The sequence below is a fragment of the Sus scrofa genome, chromosome 15, assembly GCF_054392235.1.
Source record: "Sus scrofa isolate SSC_HxYL_T2T_F1_AM1 chromosome 15, Sscrofa_HxYL_maternal_Yorkshire_Landrace_v2.0, whole genome shotgun sequence".
Classification (NCBI taxonomy): domain Eukaryota; kingdom Metazoa; phylum Chordata; class Mammalia; order Artiodactyla; family Suidae; genus Sus; species Sus scrofa.
In genome coordinates this window covers 78,511,281-78,528,316 of record NC_139397.1, presented here as the reverse complement: position 1 = coordinate 78,528,316, position 17,036 = coordinate 78,511,281, and the positions used below count along the sequence as shown (strand labels likewise).

General features: G+C 38.5%; 1 protein-coding gene across 6 annotated transcripts in view; it reads right to left on the bottom strand.

The window, feature by feature from the left end:
* Nucleotides 1–17,036, bottom strand: part of GALNT5 (polypeptide N-acetylgalactosaminyltransferase 5) — a 49,194-nt gene that overhangs the window by 11,770 nt on the left and 20,388 nt on the right. For all 6 annotated transcript variants that reach the window (XR_014828999.1, XR_002339066.2, XR_014829000.1 and 3 more), the window contains exons 4-9: nt 13,617–13,752; nt 12,444–12,563; nt 10,006–10,123; nt 8,686–9,009; nt 3,693–3,773; nt 527–688 (exon numbers count right to left, since the gene is read on the bottom strand). Coding sequence is in view for 3 of the 6 variants with exons in the window: in XM_084998499.1 (XP_084854625.1) it covers nt 527–688; nt 3,693–3,773; nt 8,686–9,009; nt 10,006–10,123; nt 12,444–12,563; nt 13,617–13,752 (941 nt within the window). In the remaining 3 variants the exon portion in view is untranslated. The remainder of the gene's footprint in view (nt 1–526; nt 689–3,692; nt 3,774–8,685; nt 9,010–10,005; nt 10,124–12,443; nt 12,564–13,616; nt 13,753–17,036) is intronic.

Sequence of the window (17,036 nt, the reverse complement as noted above, 5' to 3'; positions counted from 1 at the left end):
TGGAGTGGCTCCAGCACCCCTTCAGAGCCCAGGTGTCAAGGAACCAGAGGGTATGAGAAATTCTCTCTATATGAAAAGGAGGCTGGATGCAGAACCAGATTCATACTAAGTGCGGGGCTTGTGGGACGCACATTATTCCTTAATTTTCCCTTATACTCTCCCTAGAAGATTTTCTGGTAATCAGTGAGAACCAATTCTAGCCCATACGCCTTACTTTTGGCATTGTCAACTGACTAAAGCAAATGACTTTTAGAAACAAAGTTGATAATGGCAATATAACCAAAAGAACCTGGTGATGATTCTATTTTAAATAACTGATTTGAAATAAATTTTATAAAGGGAATAAAAAAGGACTCAACAATTTATAAAAAATCTGTTTATCTGTCTGTATGAACTTCTACACTGCCTCTCTTCTCCCAAACGCATTTAAAACTCCTGATTGAGGAGGCTGACAATGAGAGTTTTATGTCCCATTTAATTGAAAGTTGTATTTGTGGTAAGAAAGAGGTACAAATATTTTGCTTACCAGTTCTGGATGAAAGACTGATGTTGATTTATGCAGCCATTTTAGCCCTTTGTTTCTGTTATCACAAGGGTGCAGTGTCAGGGCTCCATTATCAGGGACAGGAGCTAAGCACCATTCTCCCTGTTTAATAAGTCTTAACCAGGTGTAATTAAATTGCTGAAGCTGTGGGAGAAATGAATAAGCAGACAGTCACTCTGGCAGTAAATACAATGCTTGGTCAAACATTTTTGTTAGTAATGCTTACGAATATAGGCACTCTGGTCTGATGTTTTGTATTCAAATCCTGATATTGCCCCTTTTAATTCGGATAGTACAGGCATATTATTTACTCCTTTTAATGTCATTTTTATTATTTCTAAGTTGGTTAGCAATAGTGTCGATCTCAAAATCTTGAAGTAATGGATATCAAGTGCCAAGCACACAGTAGGGCTTCAATAAGTGTTCATTGCAATAATAAAAATGATTTAGTACAATTAACACATCTGTGAATGAATGCCACTTCAGGTGTTCTGAATCCCTTGTATTTGAAGTACTGAAGTACATTCAAACTACCACATGACTAAGGTCCCCAGCCACTGCGGCTATAGGGAGATCCAAAACACACCTTAAATCACTTTGATGGAAATTATTATGCTTCTTTTCTCAAGACTAACTAGACAATTGAACTCCTAGAAGCTCTGTTTTATTTGCTGTGCTGTGTTAGCATTCCCCCATCTCATAGAAACTGCTTTTGGAGAAGTCCAGTTTTGGAAAATCATCAGTGTCTAAAATAAATACTGATTTAAGTAAGGGAACCATGTATTTAATTTTTATAAATATTTTTCTCCAGTTTTTCACAACCCTATCTGGTCAATTTACACTAGGGCTCTGGGCCTGTGGAAAATTTGTTGTTTTGCACTAATGTAAATGTATGAGAAAAAAATAGACTGCTGGTAAAATCTATCTAAATACTTTTATCTAATGAATTATTTGTGGTGTAATGAGATTTAACTTAGATTATCAAGTATATTATTGTGCTAGAACACTCCTTTCAAAGGGTAGTCCTTGGACCAACACTAGCATTATCTGAGAACTAGTTGGAAATGCTGAATCTTGGTCCCCACTATGGACTTACTGAATTAGAATCTGCACTGTAACAAACTCCTCAGGTGATTTGAATGCACATTAAATTGAGAAGTATGGATGTATAATACAAGGATTTATGTGGCTACTAAGAGAAGCTATTACCTTGAAAAGGGATATCTCAACTGGTTGAAAAGTTTACAACTAAGGAGACATTTTAGGTAAGGTGAAGGATAGGGCTTGATAGTTTAATCTTAGGGCTTTTTTCCTTTTGAGCTTTTTTGAATGAACGCTATGGACACTGCCTTGATACTAAGCATCATTAATTCTGCCAAAAGTAAGTTAACCTCCTCCAGTTTCCTTTACTTTTTATTCCTCAAACCAGCCACAAGAAGCAGAATCTAAAAATGAGTAGCAAAACAGTAAGAGAGACGGGCATTTGTGGAAGACAGGGGCTGCATAATTCATACTTTTTACCTCCCAGCATCCTATAGAGAGACTCAGTGGTTACGGAGACCAGAATGTGGGTTTTAAGATAAAATATTGGTTAATCAGATAGAGAAAGTCACTATAATGATGAGTCTGCATTATTTAATAATTTAGTTTCATATAATTTGGACCACATGCGGTTGTGTTTTACAATTTATGACTTCATTTACCCTTTGAATTGTTAATATGTGAAAACTATTTCTTTCAATTGATTTTTGATACTTTTCTCTTACCTGTCTCCTCTTCCCTAATTAAGAAAAAATTCCTTTAGCCTCAAGTTTAGAATACATAGTTGAATTACATCAACAGAGATGACAAAAAGTTCTTTTTTTTCTAGTAGCAGCTTTGAATTAAGAGGTAGAGGTGGGATGTGCTTGAAAATATAAGTCATGTCTCTAAGTCAAAGCAAAGAAGCAAGTCTTAGCAAGCCTAAATTATCATCATAAAAAATTTCTCTGTCAAAAAATTGCTTGCAGAGTTCCCATCATGTGCAGTGGAAACAAATCCGACTAGGGACCATGAGGTTGCAGGTTCGATCCCTGGCCTCGCTCAGTGGGTTAAGGATCCATCATTGCCATGAGCTGTGGTGTAGATCAAAGACATGGCTCAGATCTGGCGTTGCTGTGGCTCTGGCGTAGGCCGGCAGCAACAGCTGCGATTAGACCCCTAGCCTGGGAACCACCATATGCCGTGGGTGTGGCCCTAAAAATACAAAAGACAAAAAAAAAAAAAGTTACTTGCAATTTTAAGGGGCTGAGTTCGACTCCTGAATGGATGTTCCTATGAGTCCTGATAGTCCCCACAGAATGAGAGTGGATAGGAAGCATACGTTGGAGAAGGAGGTATCTCCACTCAGAGCTCATCTCCAGACCTTCTGAGCCTGTGCTCTGTTCTCCCTGGCCCCCCTCCCTCCCCTAAACATTGTGCTCTGAGTTGGTTGAAGTTTTACCATAAAGTTTTTCATCTTGGATCATGAATTGTGCATGAGAATGAGGGTGGGAATGGGGGATAGAGACAGAGAATAAAATTTCTCCCTTAGATTATTTTAAAATATGTACTATCTTTATTTTCTTTATCACTTTGTCTATATGTAATGTGTTACTTTTCTCATGTTTGTCTTTTTTACTCTACTAGTGAACATTTGTGGAGCACCAAATGTTAGATACTGTTCTAGAGGTTTCATATGTATTATCTAGTCCCATCCTCACACCAGCTTTGGGGGGGGGTACTATTATCACTGCCATTTACCTAAGGGTTAAGGAATTCGCAGTTAACACATTTTTACAAGTGATGGAGCCAGAACTCGTCCACGGTGGGTTAACTACAGTCTCCACCTTTATTCCCTCAGTCACTGTCTTTACATTTAGAAGTGGACCATGCCGCGGGAGCGGCCCAAGAAATAGCAACAACAACAACAAAAAAAAAAAAAAAAAAAAAGAAGTGGACCATATTACCACCAACCTTATGATTATGAAATTCAGAAATGAATTATTCTATAGGCAACAATAATTTCTTAGGTGAGTGATGAATATATCGTACCCTGCACCTATCAACGATACCTGTACCCACTATCAAGTGAGCCTACTATGAGGGAGAAAACCCCAGCTCAGCATACCTTGCTACTCCCATCACAGTCTTCCAGAATGGCTGTGGTGTTTTTGATGGAAATGCATTTGCCCAAGGCCACGTTAATAAGCTAAAAAGCAAAATATAAAATATACATTAATAAAAAATATTGTATAGTTGAACACAACATTCAGAAAATACAGAATATAAAACTATAATAAGGTTAAAAGATAGTTAAGATAATAGCTTAGCATTACTTAGCACTATACGATTTTATTGGTTGCTGTCTCTAACAGAGACATAATGTAATCTTGCTAAAGTACAGCTTCAGTCTGTCAATTCAGGCCTGTGATTCAGCCAGAGAGCCAGCAAACAGAAGCTTTTAATTAACCCTTGCCTGGAATGCTGAATAGGAAATGAGCAAAAGGTGGCCTGAAAAGTAGTTATTTTCTTGTCTCAAGTTGTCTGATGCCTATATTAAAAGTCAATGCACATACTTGCAATTTAATCAAACCAGCGGTTATGGGCTCTGTTCCCTGGCTGACCCCTCCAAGCTATTTGACTGCTTAGGCACTGAATCATAGATAAATTGAGTCCTTCAAAAACAGCAGATTCCATCTGACTCCTGGTCAGAATCTTCCTAACGATTCAGGCAAGCCTCAATTCATTATGGGAAAGTCACGAAAGCTAAAAGAGAGCCAAGTTGAAAGGCACTTTCTGGCAGGCCCCCAGGTTTTTAATGGATTTTCAGGGCCCAATATGGAGGCAGCTTTCCATAAGTCACCATTTAATGCAGGAAAATGTTGATTCCCTTGCTCTCTTTGACATTTTGGGCAGGTCTAATGAGAGGGGGGGTTAATAGTGCAATTTAGACTTTTCAGATTTCTGGAAGAGCTGCAGAGAGCTAAATCTACACTCAGGAAAGCCCCCTATGCTGGGAAGTGGGGAGGTCTTTGTTGCCAGAGACCCTATTTGTGCCCCTTCCTGTTCCCGGGTGCCTAACAAATAGCTGTAAGTAGAGTGCTGGATGAGGCAGGCTATGCAGCTCACACAGCTGCCAGGCTTCATAACACAGTGCTCACGGGGTTGGTCCTCACTTTTACATGCATAATTTTTTTCTGCAAGAAAATAAGGGGCATCTTCAGGGTCCAGAAAGTGCAGAAAAAAATTAAAAGCTAGCAGGAAAATTGCAAATACCGGTAAGCAGCGGCCTGATATTGAGAATGGATAAGCCAGAGAATTGGAATTGAGGTCTTTCCACACCCACAGATGGAAAGGGAAAATGTTAGACACTCATTGGCAAAATAATTTACCCATTAGCACACACAGCAAAGGGGGAAGACAGACTTCTCCCCTGGGAACCAAAAGCTTTACATCAGCCTTCAATGTGGGTTTGAGATGCAAATTTACACTATTTGCATTGGATAGGAATGGTGATAAAACCCTCAAGGCACAGAAATGAACTTAAAAATGGTACTAGTTTCATGACTGGCACCCAAAACAATTCTAGAAGGGCAGAATCTCTATCAGAAATCCTCTAAGGAAGCACTATTCACAATTTAAGATGATAAAATTGGGAGGAAACAAGCTACCATTTAGTAAGTGGGAGCAGTCAGAACCCACAGAAGGAATCCACCACCATGAACTTTAGAGAAGAGAGTTAATAGATGTGCACAGAGGTAAAATAATCCAAGGGTTTAAAGACAAGAAATGATTTTCAATTGTTTTCTGGATCTTAACAGAAATAAACATAAACTCTTGCACTTGTGCATTATTCAGAAAATATCTCCAAATGAGTCTGGAAAACTCTGGCTTCAGTACAGCTGACCAGGTTGCCCTACTCCACAACTTCTCAGAACCATTGGTGCTGAGTGCTAATAGTCTGGCCAGAACAGTATTAGGGAACCTCTGGTTTAACTAATTTCCTTGCTTCCTTTTCTTTCTTTCTTTCTTTTTCTTTCTTTCTTTCTCTCTCTCTCTCTTTCTTTCTTTCTCTCTCTCTCTCTTTCTTTTTCTCTCTTTCTTTCTTTCTTTCTTTCTTTCTTTCCTTCTTTCTTGATTGCCACTGTGGCATGTGGAAGTTCCCAGGCCAGGGATCAAATGCATGTCACAGCAGCAACCCAAGCCAATGAATGCAGTGACAATGTGTGATCCTTAACTTGTTGTACCACAAGGAAACTCTTTAACTGATTTCCTTGTATTTATTTCTCACAATCCCTTCTCCCAAGCACCGAAAGACATTAGAAGGAAAGAAAACTTTTCCATCCCTTGCTTCCCCTTTCCCCACTTCATCTGAAGATGTTTCTCTGCCCCCCTTTTGGAAATTACTGGAGAAACTACTTTCTTTCATATAGACATGGTCTATAAAGTGCTAAGGAATTATTATTCTTTATCTCATTATGAACAGTTCTTAAAATTTGTTTTTCACTTTTTATTTTTAAAAAATTATATCCATGCTTTTATTGTAAACCATTTCCATCTTTGTTTTTGAATCACGAAGTATATAAATTTTAAATCACCCATTTTCAGTTATTTCATTCTCCAATTTAAGGAGGTGGGCGTTTTCCAACATGTTATCTCAGAAAGGGTAAATCCTAGGCTACAGGCTATTTGCTAACAGTTTAATCCAATATAAATACAAATTATTGGTGAGAGAGTTCCCATTGTGGCTCAGTGGAAACAAATCTGACTAGTATCCATGAGGATGCAGGTTCGATCCCTGGCCTCACTCAGTGGGTTAAGGATCCAGCGCTGCCTTGAGCTGTGGTATAGGCCACAGACACAGCTCAGATCCCACATTGCTGTGGCTGTGACGTAGGCCAGCAGGTGCAGCTCCAACTAGACTCCTAGCCTGGGAACCTCCATATGCCATGGATGTGGCCCTAAAAAGACAAAAAACAAAACAAGCAAAAAAACCCTTGGTGAGGTTCTTTTACTTTATAATTTTCAAATATTTTCTGTTCAGTGAGAAAAGATTTGTTATTTTTTAAAAAAATCAAACTTTCCTAAGTATGTAGGCTGAAGAAGGGAAAATATAGAGAAAGGTCCTTTTTATTTGATGGGGTTTTTTACAGTGGTAATAATGCTCCCTACTGGTTGCTTCAGAAGAGAGAAAATGTCATCTTTATTAAAATTTGTCTAAAAAAGACAACAAACATGGATGAAATAGAATTTGTTAAAAAAATTTTTTTAAAAACATTTTCTGCATTTTGATGTATTATAGCTCAGATATCAACAGAAGGTTGTTTCATTAGGAGAGCTCTTTGAAAATGTCATGAGACCTATTATAAAAGCTAGCCTTGCAGAGAAGGCAAAAGATAGTTTTTTAGTTCCCTCTGGTGGTTAAAATTTGGTAATGCTCTTGCCAAGATTCTGTGTTAGGATAGGAAGAAATTAGTATAAGAATTTCTTTTTTGTTTTATCTTTCTTGGGAAATAGAATTTTGAAAATGTAAATTTATTTTAGAGACATATTATTTGAACAGTGTATAAACCCAGGGTATTCTTCCTAATGAGTTAGCTAAGACAAAATATTAGGTTGAACCATCTGAAGAAGTAGCTATTCCATTTTCACCTACAAAGATGGCATTTATGTTACATAGAGACAGGTTACCTGTACTTATTTGTCAGCTGAATTTTATAAACACAGAACAAATTCTCACAATGGTTTTCTATCTTTCCCACTTTTCCGGGATCTCCCCGTACCATCAAGGAGAATGGCCATACAAAGTATCTTATCATCAGGAGATTTACTAGGCAGTAAAATGTTGGTTTGTACAATCCACTTTCTAGAAAGAACTGAAGAAACTTGGCCTAAAAAGAGGAGGCTTCCTGATGGTCAAAAGTCTGAGAACCCTTTTGCAAGAAGAAAAAGAAAGAAAAAAAATTCTGAAAGGAAACAGCTCTGGGAATATTTATAAGTAAAAATTAATTGAGAAATAAAACAGTAAAAGAGATTAAAAGTTTGCATGACCAGAGAAGACCTTTGCTATTGAGTGACAATTTTCATCATTTTATACCCCTCTTTGAAATCTAGACCCAGTCTGTGGTAAATGACCTCAAATCTGACCATCCTCTTCAAATTAAGCCTCACTTCCAGAACAGGTTTGAATGGCTTTTTTCGTGTGTGTTTTCTCCCAGTTTCTCTCCTTCCTTGATTTTATCCTTAGCTTTTCACTTTATCCACCCTGACAAGTTTGGCTTCTTCCCTTATGGTACTTTATCTTGTGTCCTGGAATTTTCTCTGCTATTGTCTGACAACATCTGTCATGTTCAACCTCTCTTTGAAATCTATAAAACTCTAATTAAATCATGTCATCCCATTGCTTAACCCTCTTCAGTAACTTACAATTACATCCTGAGGAAACAAAGAAAGAGAGAAAGGGAAGAAAGAAAGGGAGAGAGAAAATCCATCTTCAGCCCCATGGGCCTGTGTGACCCAATTCCTTCTTTCCTCTTCACCTGCATCTGTGCCATTCTTCCCTCCTTCACACTCTGATAACAATACTCATCTTTCCACTTCATAAATGCCTCAAACCATCACTCATTTTAGAGTTTTTGTGCAAAAGGGCATCTTCTGCCCAGGGCTCTCTTCTTTACATCTCGGCTGATGCTTAGTCTTTCAGGCCCAGTCTTCAATGTCTCCATAAAATTGACTACTCTAAGAAGAATTCATCACTTGTGGCCATTTCCCTGGATTAAAGTTACTATATTTTTTATTTACACTTGCTTATTGGCTTATTATCTTTCTTCCCTACTCAATCTGAAGTGCCAAAGAAAAGGGATCAAGTCTACTCTATTCAACACCCTATAATCCTGTTCTGAAATACTGCCTGGTTTACTGATACTCAGTAGGTGCTGGCTGAATTAATCAATGAATTTGGAGGATTGGCAGCCTCCCTCAAGTTGACCTAATGTATGCAGTCCTCAATTAACTTGGTGTTTATTTATAAAGCAGTAATTCATTCTTCTCCACACATTTTTAAAAGAGTTTTTGCATTTTATTTTTACAGTGTCATACTTTAAATGGCTGCTTGAACTTACCACACCACTCGCCCTCACAATGGGAGCCTTCAAGTCAGGAAAAACATTCTCCAAGTACCACTTGAAACTTTTGCATTTTAGTTTCTTTCGAAGTTCTCTTTGCTGGGTGAGGTTTCCAACATCTAACCCCTGGTCTATGAGGTGATCCCCATGGCCATAAAAGAGCTCCTTGTACTCATCCAGCCAGACCTCGGCCACCCGCACCAAGTTTCGCTCCACCGTCTTCATCCGGTCTTTGGGGAAGGAATAGGGATTATCATTTCTGAATATGTGGCCCACTCGGGAACAGGGAATGATCTCAATTTCGCCCCCACACATCCACACCTAGAACAGTTTGATAATAAGCATAAATTATCAAATGATTGTCCAGATATCATGGACAGATAACAATGACAAAAAACCACCTGGTGACTCCCCTCCACCCCCGTCCCTTTTAAAGTAGTACTCTTCTAAAATCTTTCTCAACAGAAAATTAAACTCAACAGGTTTATTTAGTTTTGTGTATTGCTGTGGGCCATTTTAGGATTCGTAAAATATTTTTTTCCTTTCCTATCCTGAAATGTAAATCTTTTTTCCCTAAAGAAATCCTCACAGAATCCCAGTGCATAAACTATATAACATGAGTTCTTGCTTTGATTGAATCAAGGAAAGGAATATGTATTTCCATTTTCTCCAGGTCCCCTTCTCACGTCTTGGGATGACCCATATGACTTATGGAACACAACCTGAGGACCATTCTTCTTCATGAAGAGCTCAAAGCAATACCCCTGCTACTATATACACCTACACTAATCCTACTCCACAGGAAAGTATGTGCTTTGGGAGCTTATCACTATGGCTCCTGCCACAGGTTTCTTAGATATTAATCAATGATTATATACATATCCAGAGTTATCAATATCCAGAGTTGCTGTACTATGGTCTGTGGGTAGCCTGCTCTAGTAGCACTTTTTATACTTCTGTCACTATGTTCTCCAAGATAGCTCATTACTAAATAATTTTATTACTTCCAATATATTAGGAGAACATATGAGCTATTTTACATCAGAATTTACACTGAATGGCAGAAAATTATTTCTCCTGCATTGAGATGCAGAAACTGTGTTGTGAAATATGAGGGACCTCTAATAAATTTCATGACGGCTATTGATTCTTCCAAATTCAATCTGAGATATGAAGACATTAATCCAGAGGCTCCAATACTTCTATGAAATATCCTCCTAGAGGCAGTCACATGTCTGATTGCATTAGTAAAATAAAACCACTTAAAAATGATAAACTCCTAATTAGAAAGAGAAGTTGAGAAGCACTAAGTAATACCTTGAATGAGAGCTCCATATTTTCTCCGCCCCAAACATCAAGCCCAGGATCATATGTTCCAAGTTCAAAAAAGTAAGTTTTGTCAATGGAAAATAATCCACCTGCCATGACAGGGCATCTATAAAAAGAAAAGTTGGCTTTTTATCTTGCGTGTTGTGGGAGCTCAGCTTTGAGTGTGGGTCCCTCATTAAGAGGCATTTTAGAACAACTACGCAGGGCAGGGAGGTCTTAGAACGAAATCACGAATAGCACTTAAGTGCCATGGATCATGTGGCCGACCTTGATTAAGATTGGCAAAGATAGAACCCGGAACTAGGATTCTTATTTGTCCTTTAAGTTCTGACACAAATTCTCCCAAGACATTATTCTTAGTGACAGTTATTAGTACTGTTTAGGGAAGACCAGCCAGGCACTGTTGTAAGTATTAATGTATTAACTCACAAAAATCCTATGAGTAGATGCCACTAAGAAACTATAACACAGAAAAGATAATAAACTTTCCCAGAGTCTCAGATTGGTGGGATATACATCTGGGGTTTAAATTTAGGTGGTCTGGCTTGACTCTGATTTCTCCTCCACAATAATGCCTTAAGTGTACAAACTTTACTGACAGCTTCTTATGTGGCAAAAACTTTTTTAAAGCACTTTACATATAGTATTACCTGACTTAATTCTCAAAATAATCCAAGAAGTAGTTACTTCTATCAGTCAATGTAAAAATGAGGGAACAAGAGTTCCCATTGTGGTGCAGCAGAAATGAATCCGACTAGTATCCGTGGCCTCGCTCATCGGGTGGAGCATCCAGCATTGCCGTGAGCTGTGGTGTAGGTCGCAGATATGGCCCGGATCCCGTGTTGCTGTGGTTGTGGCTGTAGCTGGGCAGCTGTAGCTCAGATTCAACCCCTAGCCTGGGAACTTCCATGTGTTGTGGGTGCAGCCCTAAATAGAAAAAATAAAAGGGAAACAGAGATGCAGAGAGGTTAAGCAACTTTTTAAAGCTCACGTCCTAGTATGTAGTAGAGTTGTGATTCGGGCACAAGTTTCTGGCTCCAGAGCCTTCGCTGCTGTTATTGATCACAGGGAATAGAAACTATGTTTGAGTTAGCAGTTAGACAAGGCAGTTACCTCTTGCCATGGTGGTCACCACTGAGCCAGTGGAAGGCGTATTGGGTGGAGAGCCTGCTTTGTGTTTAGGTTATCCAGCAACCCCAGGGGTAAAGAAATTCCTGTCCCACACCTACCTCCCTTCCCCCCAGAATTACTGTCTGCATGTTCTATCTATATATCAGATATCTTTGCTAGACTCTTCAGAATGCATTCTCTTTCTTACATTATGTTGAATATAATCTTTACTCCATCACTACATTGACCCTCAAAATCAGAGTCTGAAAAAGGCAAGGAGGTTCTTTAGATGTAGGATCAGAACGAGAGTGTTAAATCTAGGCAGATCAGGGTTTAAATCCCAACACATTCTTTTAAAGGTTCTATATCCCTGGAAAAGCCTAAGTCTCAATTTCCTCATCTCTGTAATAGGAATATTACAGCCCCTTTCCTAGGGTTATAGAGAGGGTTAAATGCATAGTGTTTATTATATTATCACACTCTTACCTCACTTGCTAGGAATTGATGCAATTCTGAAAGCATCAAATCCCGCAGGGTATGGGACGTGCTTCACTGGGGTTAAATTCAGGGAAAGATTCTACAATGCACAGCCTGGGCTTTCTTTGCAGACTTGCTGGCTCACATCTGCTCAAGTTCTCTCTCCAACAGAGGAAGCTTCGGGGGTCCCACTGCTCTGCCGGGGGTCCCACTACTCTGCCTTGAAGCTGGCTGCATGCTCAACCTGCAGGTCTAGCCTTGCATAAGTGTAAGGAAGCCCCCACTTTGGCTCCAGGTCTAAGCATTGTTTTTACTTCAGTTTCTTCAGCAAAAAAGCCCCACTTTTAATTCATATGCAGCTTCTGTGTCTATTTCTCAATTCATTCACAGAATTTGGCACCCCTTCCATAGTAACCAAAGGATTGGACTTGAAAAGAAATTCCTAACAGTAGCTATTATTAGAATGATATTTCTATCACTATTTACTCTTAATTTTTACTTATGTTGACTTTAATATTAAGTGTGTTTATACAGTATTTATGCAGCACATTTAAGTAACTTACGTTTCTTAGTTTGAAAATTCCAGAGAATAGGAATAATGTGAGTGAATTTCTCTGGTTCAGGGTTTGCTTAGGGTGCAATTGCCCATTTAAAAGGTGAGTTGTGGTTGCAGGAAACTAATTTCTCAGGAAAACTTTGCTTTTGGTCGTCTATTGGCTAGAACTGTAATTCCTGGTGTTCTATAGACTGGCAGCATATACTTGTTTTATGGAACTGCTTCCTATACCTCTATGAAAAGATACATGTCTCCTCCCTAGTCTTAAGTTTCACATACTTACCTTATTATGTCAGTTTCTTTAATTTTGTTTTTTGCAACAATGTCTGGAGGAATTGTTCTCCAACCAAAGTTCATGGGCCACACAAAGATGCCTCTCTGAAAGTTGTCCACTGTCATATAACTAATTCAGGAAAAAAAACAAAAGTGCTGAGATCACACACATTTACTTAATCAATCTGACATCACGTCTTGTGCAAGTGAATGAAACAAGAGCTTACACAGATGATTTCAGATCATCATAAATTTTTTTATAATGTTTCAAGAAAAATGTATGAATATAATTTATATCAGTGACTGATTAGCTTGCTTGCTTTTAACTTTTCTTTTAATGATATGGCCATTTTGAGGGAAAAAAAACCACTTAAAAGCATATGTGTATATATATATATATATATAGGTATATATATATATATATGTATATATATATTCTACAAAAAGAAGAAATAATCTTAAGGAAAATAAATATTTTGAGGTTCAGCTGAATAGAAAGAGGAAAAAATTGGACAATGAGTATTAGTATTTATTGACATTAAGGGTTAGGAATTTGTGATGATCGAATGAACTGTTGGATTGGTCTGCTTTTGTCCCAAGATATCCATTATATATTTCCATTTATTTAAACAGATAAACTGTATATTACTCATATTTGCAAAAATATATGTATTAGGATTATGACCAGCACTTTCTGCTGCTGTTGGTTTAAGAGTCACTTAGAAATACCTTGTTACCTATCTACAAAAGAGAAACAGACTCACAGACATAGAGAACAGACTTATAGTTGCCAAGGGGGAAGGGGAAGGAAGGGGGATGGACAGGAAGTTTGAAGTTAGAAGAAGCAAACTATTACATTGAGAATGGATAAACAATGAAGTCCTGCTGTACAGCACAGGGAACTGTATCCAATCTCTTGGGATAGAACATGGTGGAAGATAATATAAGAAAGGGAATGTATATATACATATATATGTATATATAAATATATATGTGTGTATATAAATATATGTGTGTGTTTAAATATATATATATAAATATATGTGTGTGTATAAATATGTGTGTGTGTGTGTGTGTGTGTATGATTGGGCCACTTTGCTGTACAACAGAATTTGGTACAACATTGTAAATCAACTATACTCTAATAAAAAAGGAAATAATCTTGTTGAATATGACAAATTACCTCATATCCTTATCATTGATGACTTCAATTACTGGACAGGCTACTTTCTTCCTACTTAAATAAACTCTTTCCAGCAGAGGTTCCAACCAACCAACGTTACATTCCACATGAGAATCTAAGAATGTCAACACATCACCTAGAAAGCCAGAAAGAAAACAATTGTTTGAAAATGTGAACTACTGAATGTGTGTATTTCCTTCAAAGATCCTGGGATTGCTCCAGAAATGTGGTTGTAAAACCAGTAGCTTTTCTTCTCAGGGAACTTCTTCTTTGACTCTCTAAGTTCATTTTACAATGAAATGAAAGAAACTTGGGTTCTGGCAGTCCTGTGGGGCAAGCATCATTTATGTTTGGAAAAAAAAATGATAAGCCACTTAAATGGAAGGCTCTACGGGGAATAATTAGTATTAAAGGGAGTTGCTTATATTCCTTCTAAGGATGGTGGGTCCCATTTACTCTGGGGGTGGAGGACTAGGATTCCATTTTGCAGAAGACAGGGCAGAGTTTCAGATTCCAGGTTTGGCCTTAGTGATGATGAAGAGGAAAAATCTCTCTACATAAGAGTGATGAAAAGAAATTAAAGTGGGGGAACTAATAAGACTAGGGGTAGTGTTAAAAAGTTATCAGAGGGGGGAAGGAGGAATTGTTTAATGGGTGTGGAGTTTTTGTTTTATAAGGTGAAAAGAGTTCTGGAAATTGATTACCCAACAGCATGACTGTACTTCATAATTCTGAACTGTACACTTGGAAAATGGCTCAGATGATAAATTTTAGAGGTGTGTTTTACCATAATTTTAAAAAGAGTTACAGAATGAAGAAAAGAAATTTGGAAGCCACAAATACTTATTATGAATTCTTATTTTTTTCTTTTGATTGTGTGAATTAATACTCTCCGAAATGAAAATCTCAGTAGTGTTTTATACTACATTTTTCCAAATGATTTTATATAAGTGGTGTGTGTGTGTGTGTGTGTGTGTGTGTGTGTGTTTAATAGTAACCAGAAGAATCTGGGTCCTGGCCAAAATTATCTGTGTCATCTTTGAGGCCCAACAATAGGCAATTGCAAAAGCTTTACCTGGCTGGCCTCACAGGGGAAAGCTGCCTTCCCCACACCAGACTTGGTTCACAGCCTCTGGCCTAGAGTGTCTGAAGGAAGTAACAGCCAAGGACAGGCCCTGCCACCCCCTTGGTGGGACATGCTCTTACTCAGAGCTGCATTTTTGGTCCAGGTTCATCCACTTGGAGACCTCGCTCAGGCCAAGACCTCTGCCTCATTTTGTGGGAGGTGGGTAGATCTTCAGGACATTTTTTTTCCCGCTCTAGCCCTTCCCAGGCCCTAACACAGGAAGAGCCCTTGGTTTGGGGCTGCTTGTCAGTGAGATGATCCTCACATCTGCTCCGACCCACTAGTCCTTTCTCTCCTGAGGGAAAATGGAAACTTGAGCGAGTCAGCACTTTCTTTTGTTTCACTTCTTACTTTTACTTTTCACTTACACAATCATAGGAAGTTATTAAAGACTCAGCCAAGTTACTTTTGTTTTGGTTTATTGTTTTAACTTACCACTCTGACACCTGGCTGCCCGCCTCCATGCCTGACAAATCTACAAGAATATCACTTAACTTCTGTAGAGTGCTTACTCTATACCAGACACTGTTCTAAGCATTCTGCATGATTGTCTCATTTAATCCTACAACAAACCTGAAATATAGGTCTAAGCGTTATTCCCATTTAAGAGGGAAAAAAAAAAAGAAACTTAGGTGACTTTTCAATATTTGTACAGATAAGTGGCAGCCTCTTATTAGGAAACAGATAATTCACTCCATTGCCTGTATCCTCCACCCCACCCCATCCCCCTCCAAGAAAAGCAGAAAGAGACAACTATGAGTATGGGAAGGCTTAAAGTAAAAACTGAAGACAGCATTAGGCAAAGAAATAGGTGCAAATAAATATCTGGAAAATAGATCATTATTCACTGAAATTTCTAAACTACTTCTCAATCAATGGATTCAGTATCCTATTAATTACTTGGCCAACAATGGAGTTTTTGTATGAAGGTAAAATGATCAGGCTTACCTAAACTCTTGGTAGGGAGTGGTCCTGAGAAGTCTCTTTAGACAGAAACAGGTTCTACTAGACAGAGGCCCCTACCTATTTCATACCCTACTCTTGGAGACAACAGTTACATCTCCTGATCATTATGGAGGAGTCCTATTTTCAGGGAATTATTGCTAGCTTGATAATGGAAGCATTATTTACTAAGGGTATCCCTTACCTCTTGGGAAGACTGATAGGGTCCAGCTAGGTGTATAGGGCATACAAGCATGCTGGCTAAAGTCCCCTGGGTTAGTTTTATAGAATGTGTACAAGACCATCCTCTTTCTCTCACCACTCCTACTCCTCGTCCATTCAGAGCCAGAGTGTAAAGCACAGTCTCTTCTAGACTGTGTGTCCCTGTCCCGTACAGGCTCACAGGGTCAAAGAGTCTGGATCTACTTCCTCAGTCCCCAGTGGCAACAGGATGGATTCCCAAACCAGCATTCACTTCCCACCTGTCTGAGTTCCCCACAGAGGGATTTGTTGCCAGGACCTGAGAGAAGCAAAACATAACCTGGGATTTTATACCATTTATTTTGGGTGAGAAGAGAACAACCCCCCACCACACACCATATATGAATGTCAGTGATCCACTTCTAGACATTTTATTTTAAAATGAAGTTCCAGAAATTGGAACAGGATGCTGTCTGTGTAGCTGACCCTCGACAGGATTTCTCACTGTGGTGGACATTGTCTGTGGCCACCTTACACCACTGTTCCTGACCCCAAGGGTCTGGGAGTTATGGAGAAATGAACATAAGATTGAAGCGCTCAGAACTACCTCCATCCCAGATCTTCTTTTCTTAGCCACATTGGCTTGGATAAATTTCTTAACCTCTTTGAGCTCTTCCTAATGGGTTTATTTATAAGATCTACCTGATACCTAATACCTAAATTCCTAATAGATAACTAATATGATTACTATTTTTCAATGATTGTTTAGGCTAGAGCTCAAAATAATTAAAGCAGTCTTCATGACTACCTGGCAGGTTGTTCTGTTTCTTGGGAGTAGGTCCTAGCAATGCTGAATTGTTTACAGATGGGTTTGGTTGTAATTACATTTATTTCTTAATTTTTTTTTGGCCAGCTCAGACCTGCTTAATGTGCCAGATAGCTTTGGCTCCTTGTTGAGGATGGACTCCCACTTATAGTTAGCTGACCAGCTCAGGACACTGCTGCTGGCATCAATTAATGCTAGAGTGCTGTTCTTTATGGCTCCTTCATAAATATGGACCTGCCCATTTAATTTTACAGAATGATTTATAATTGATGCTATGGAAACCACATGTTTTACCTATAGCAGAAACAAGTTGCAGACATTTACA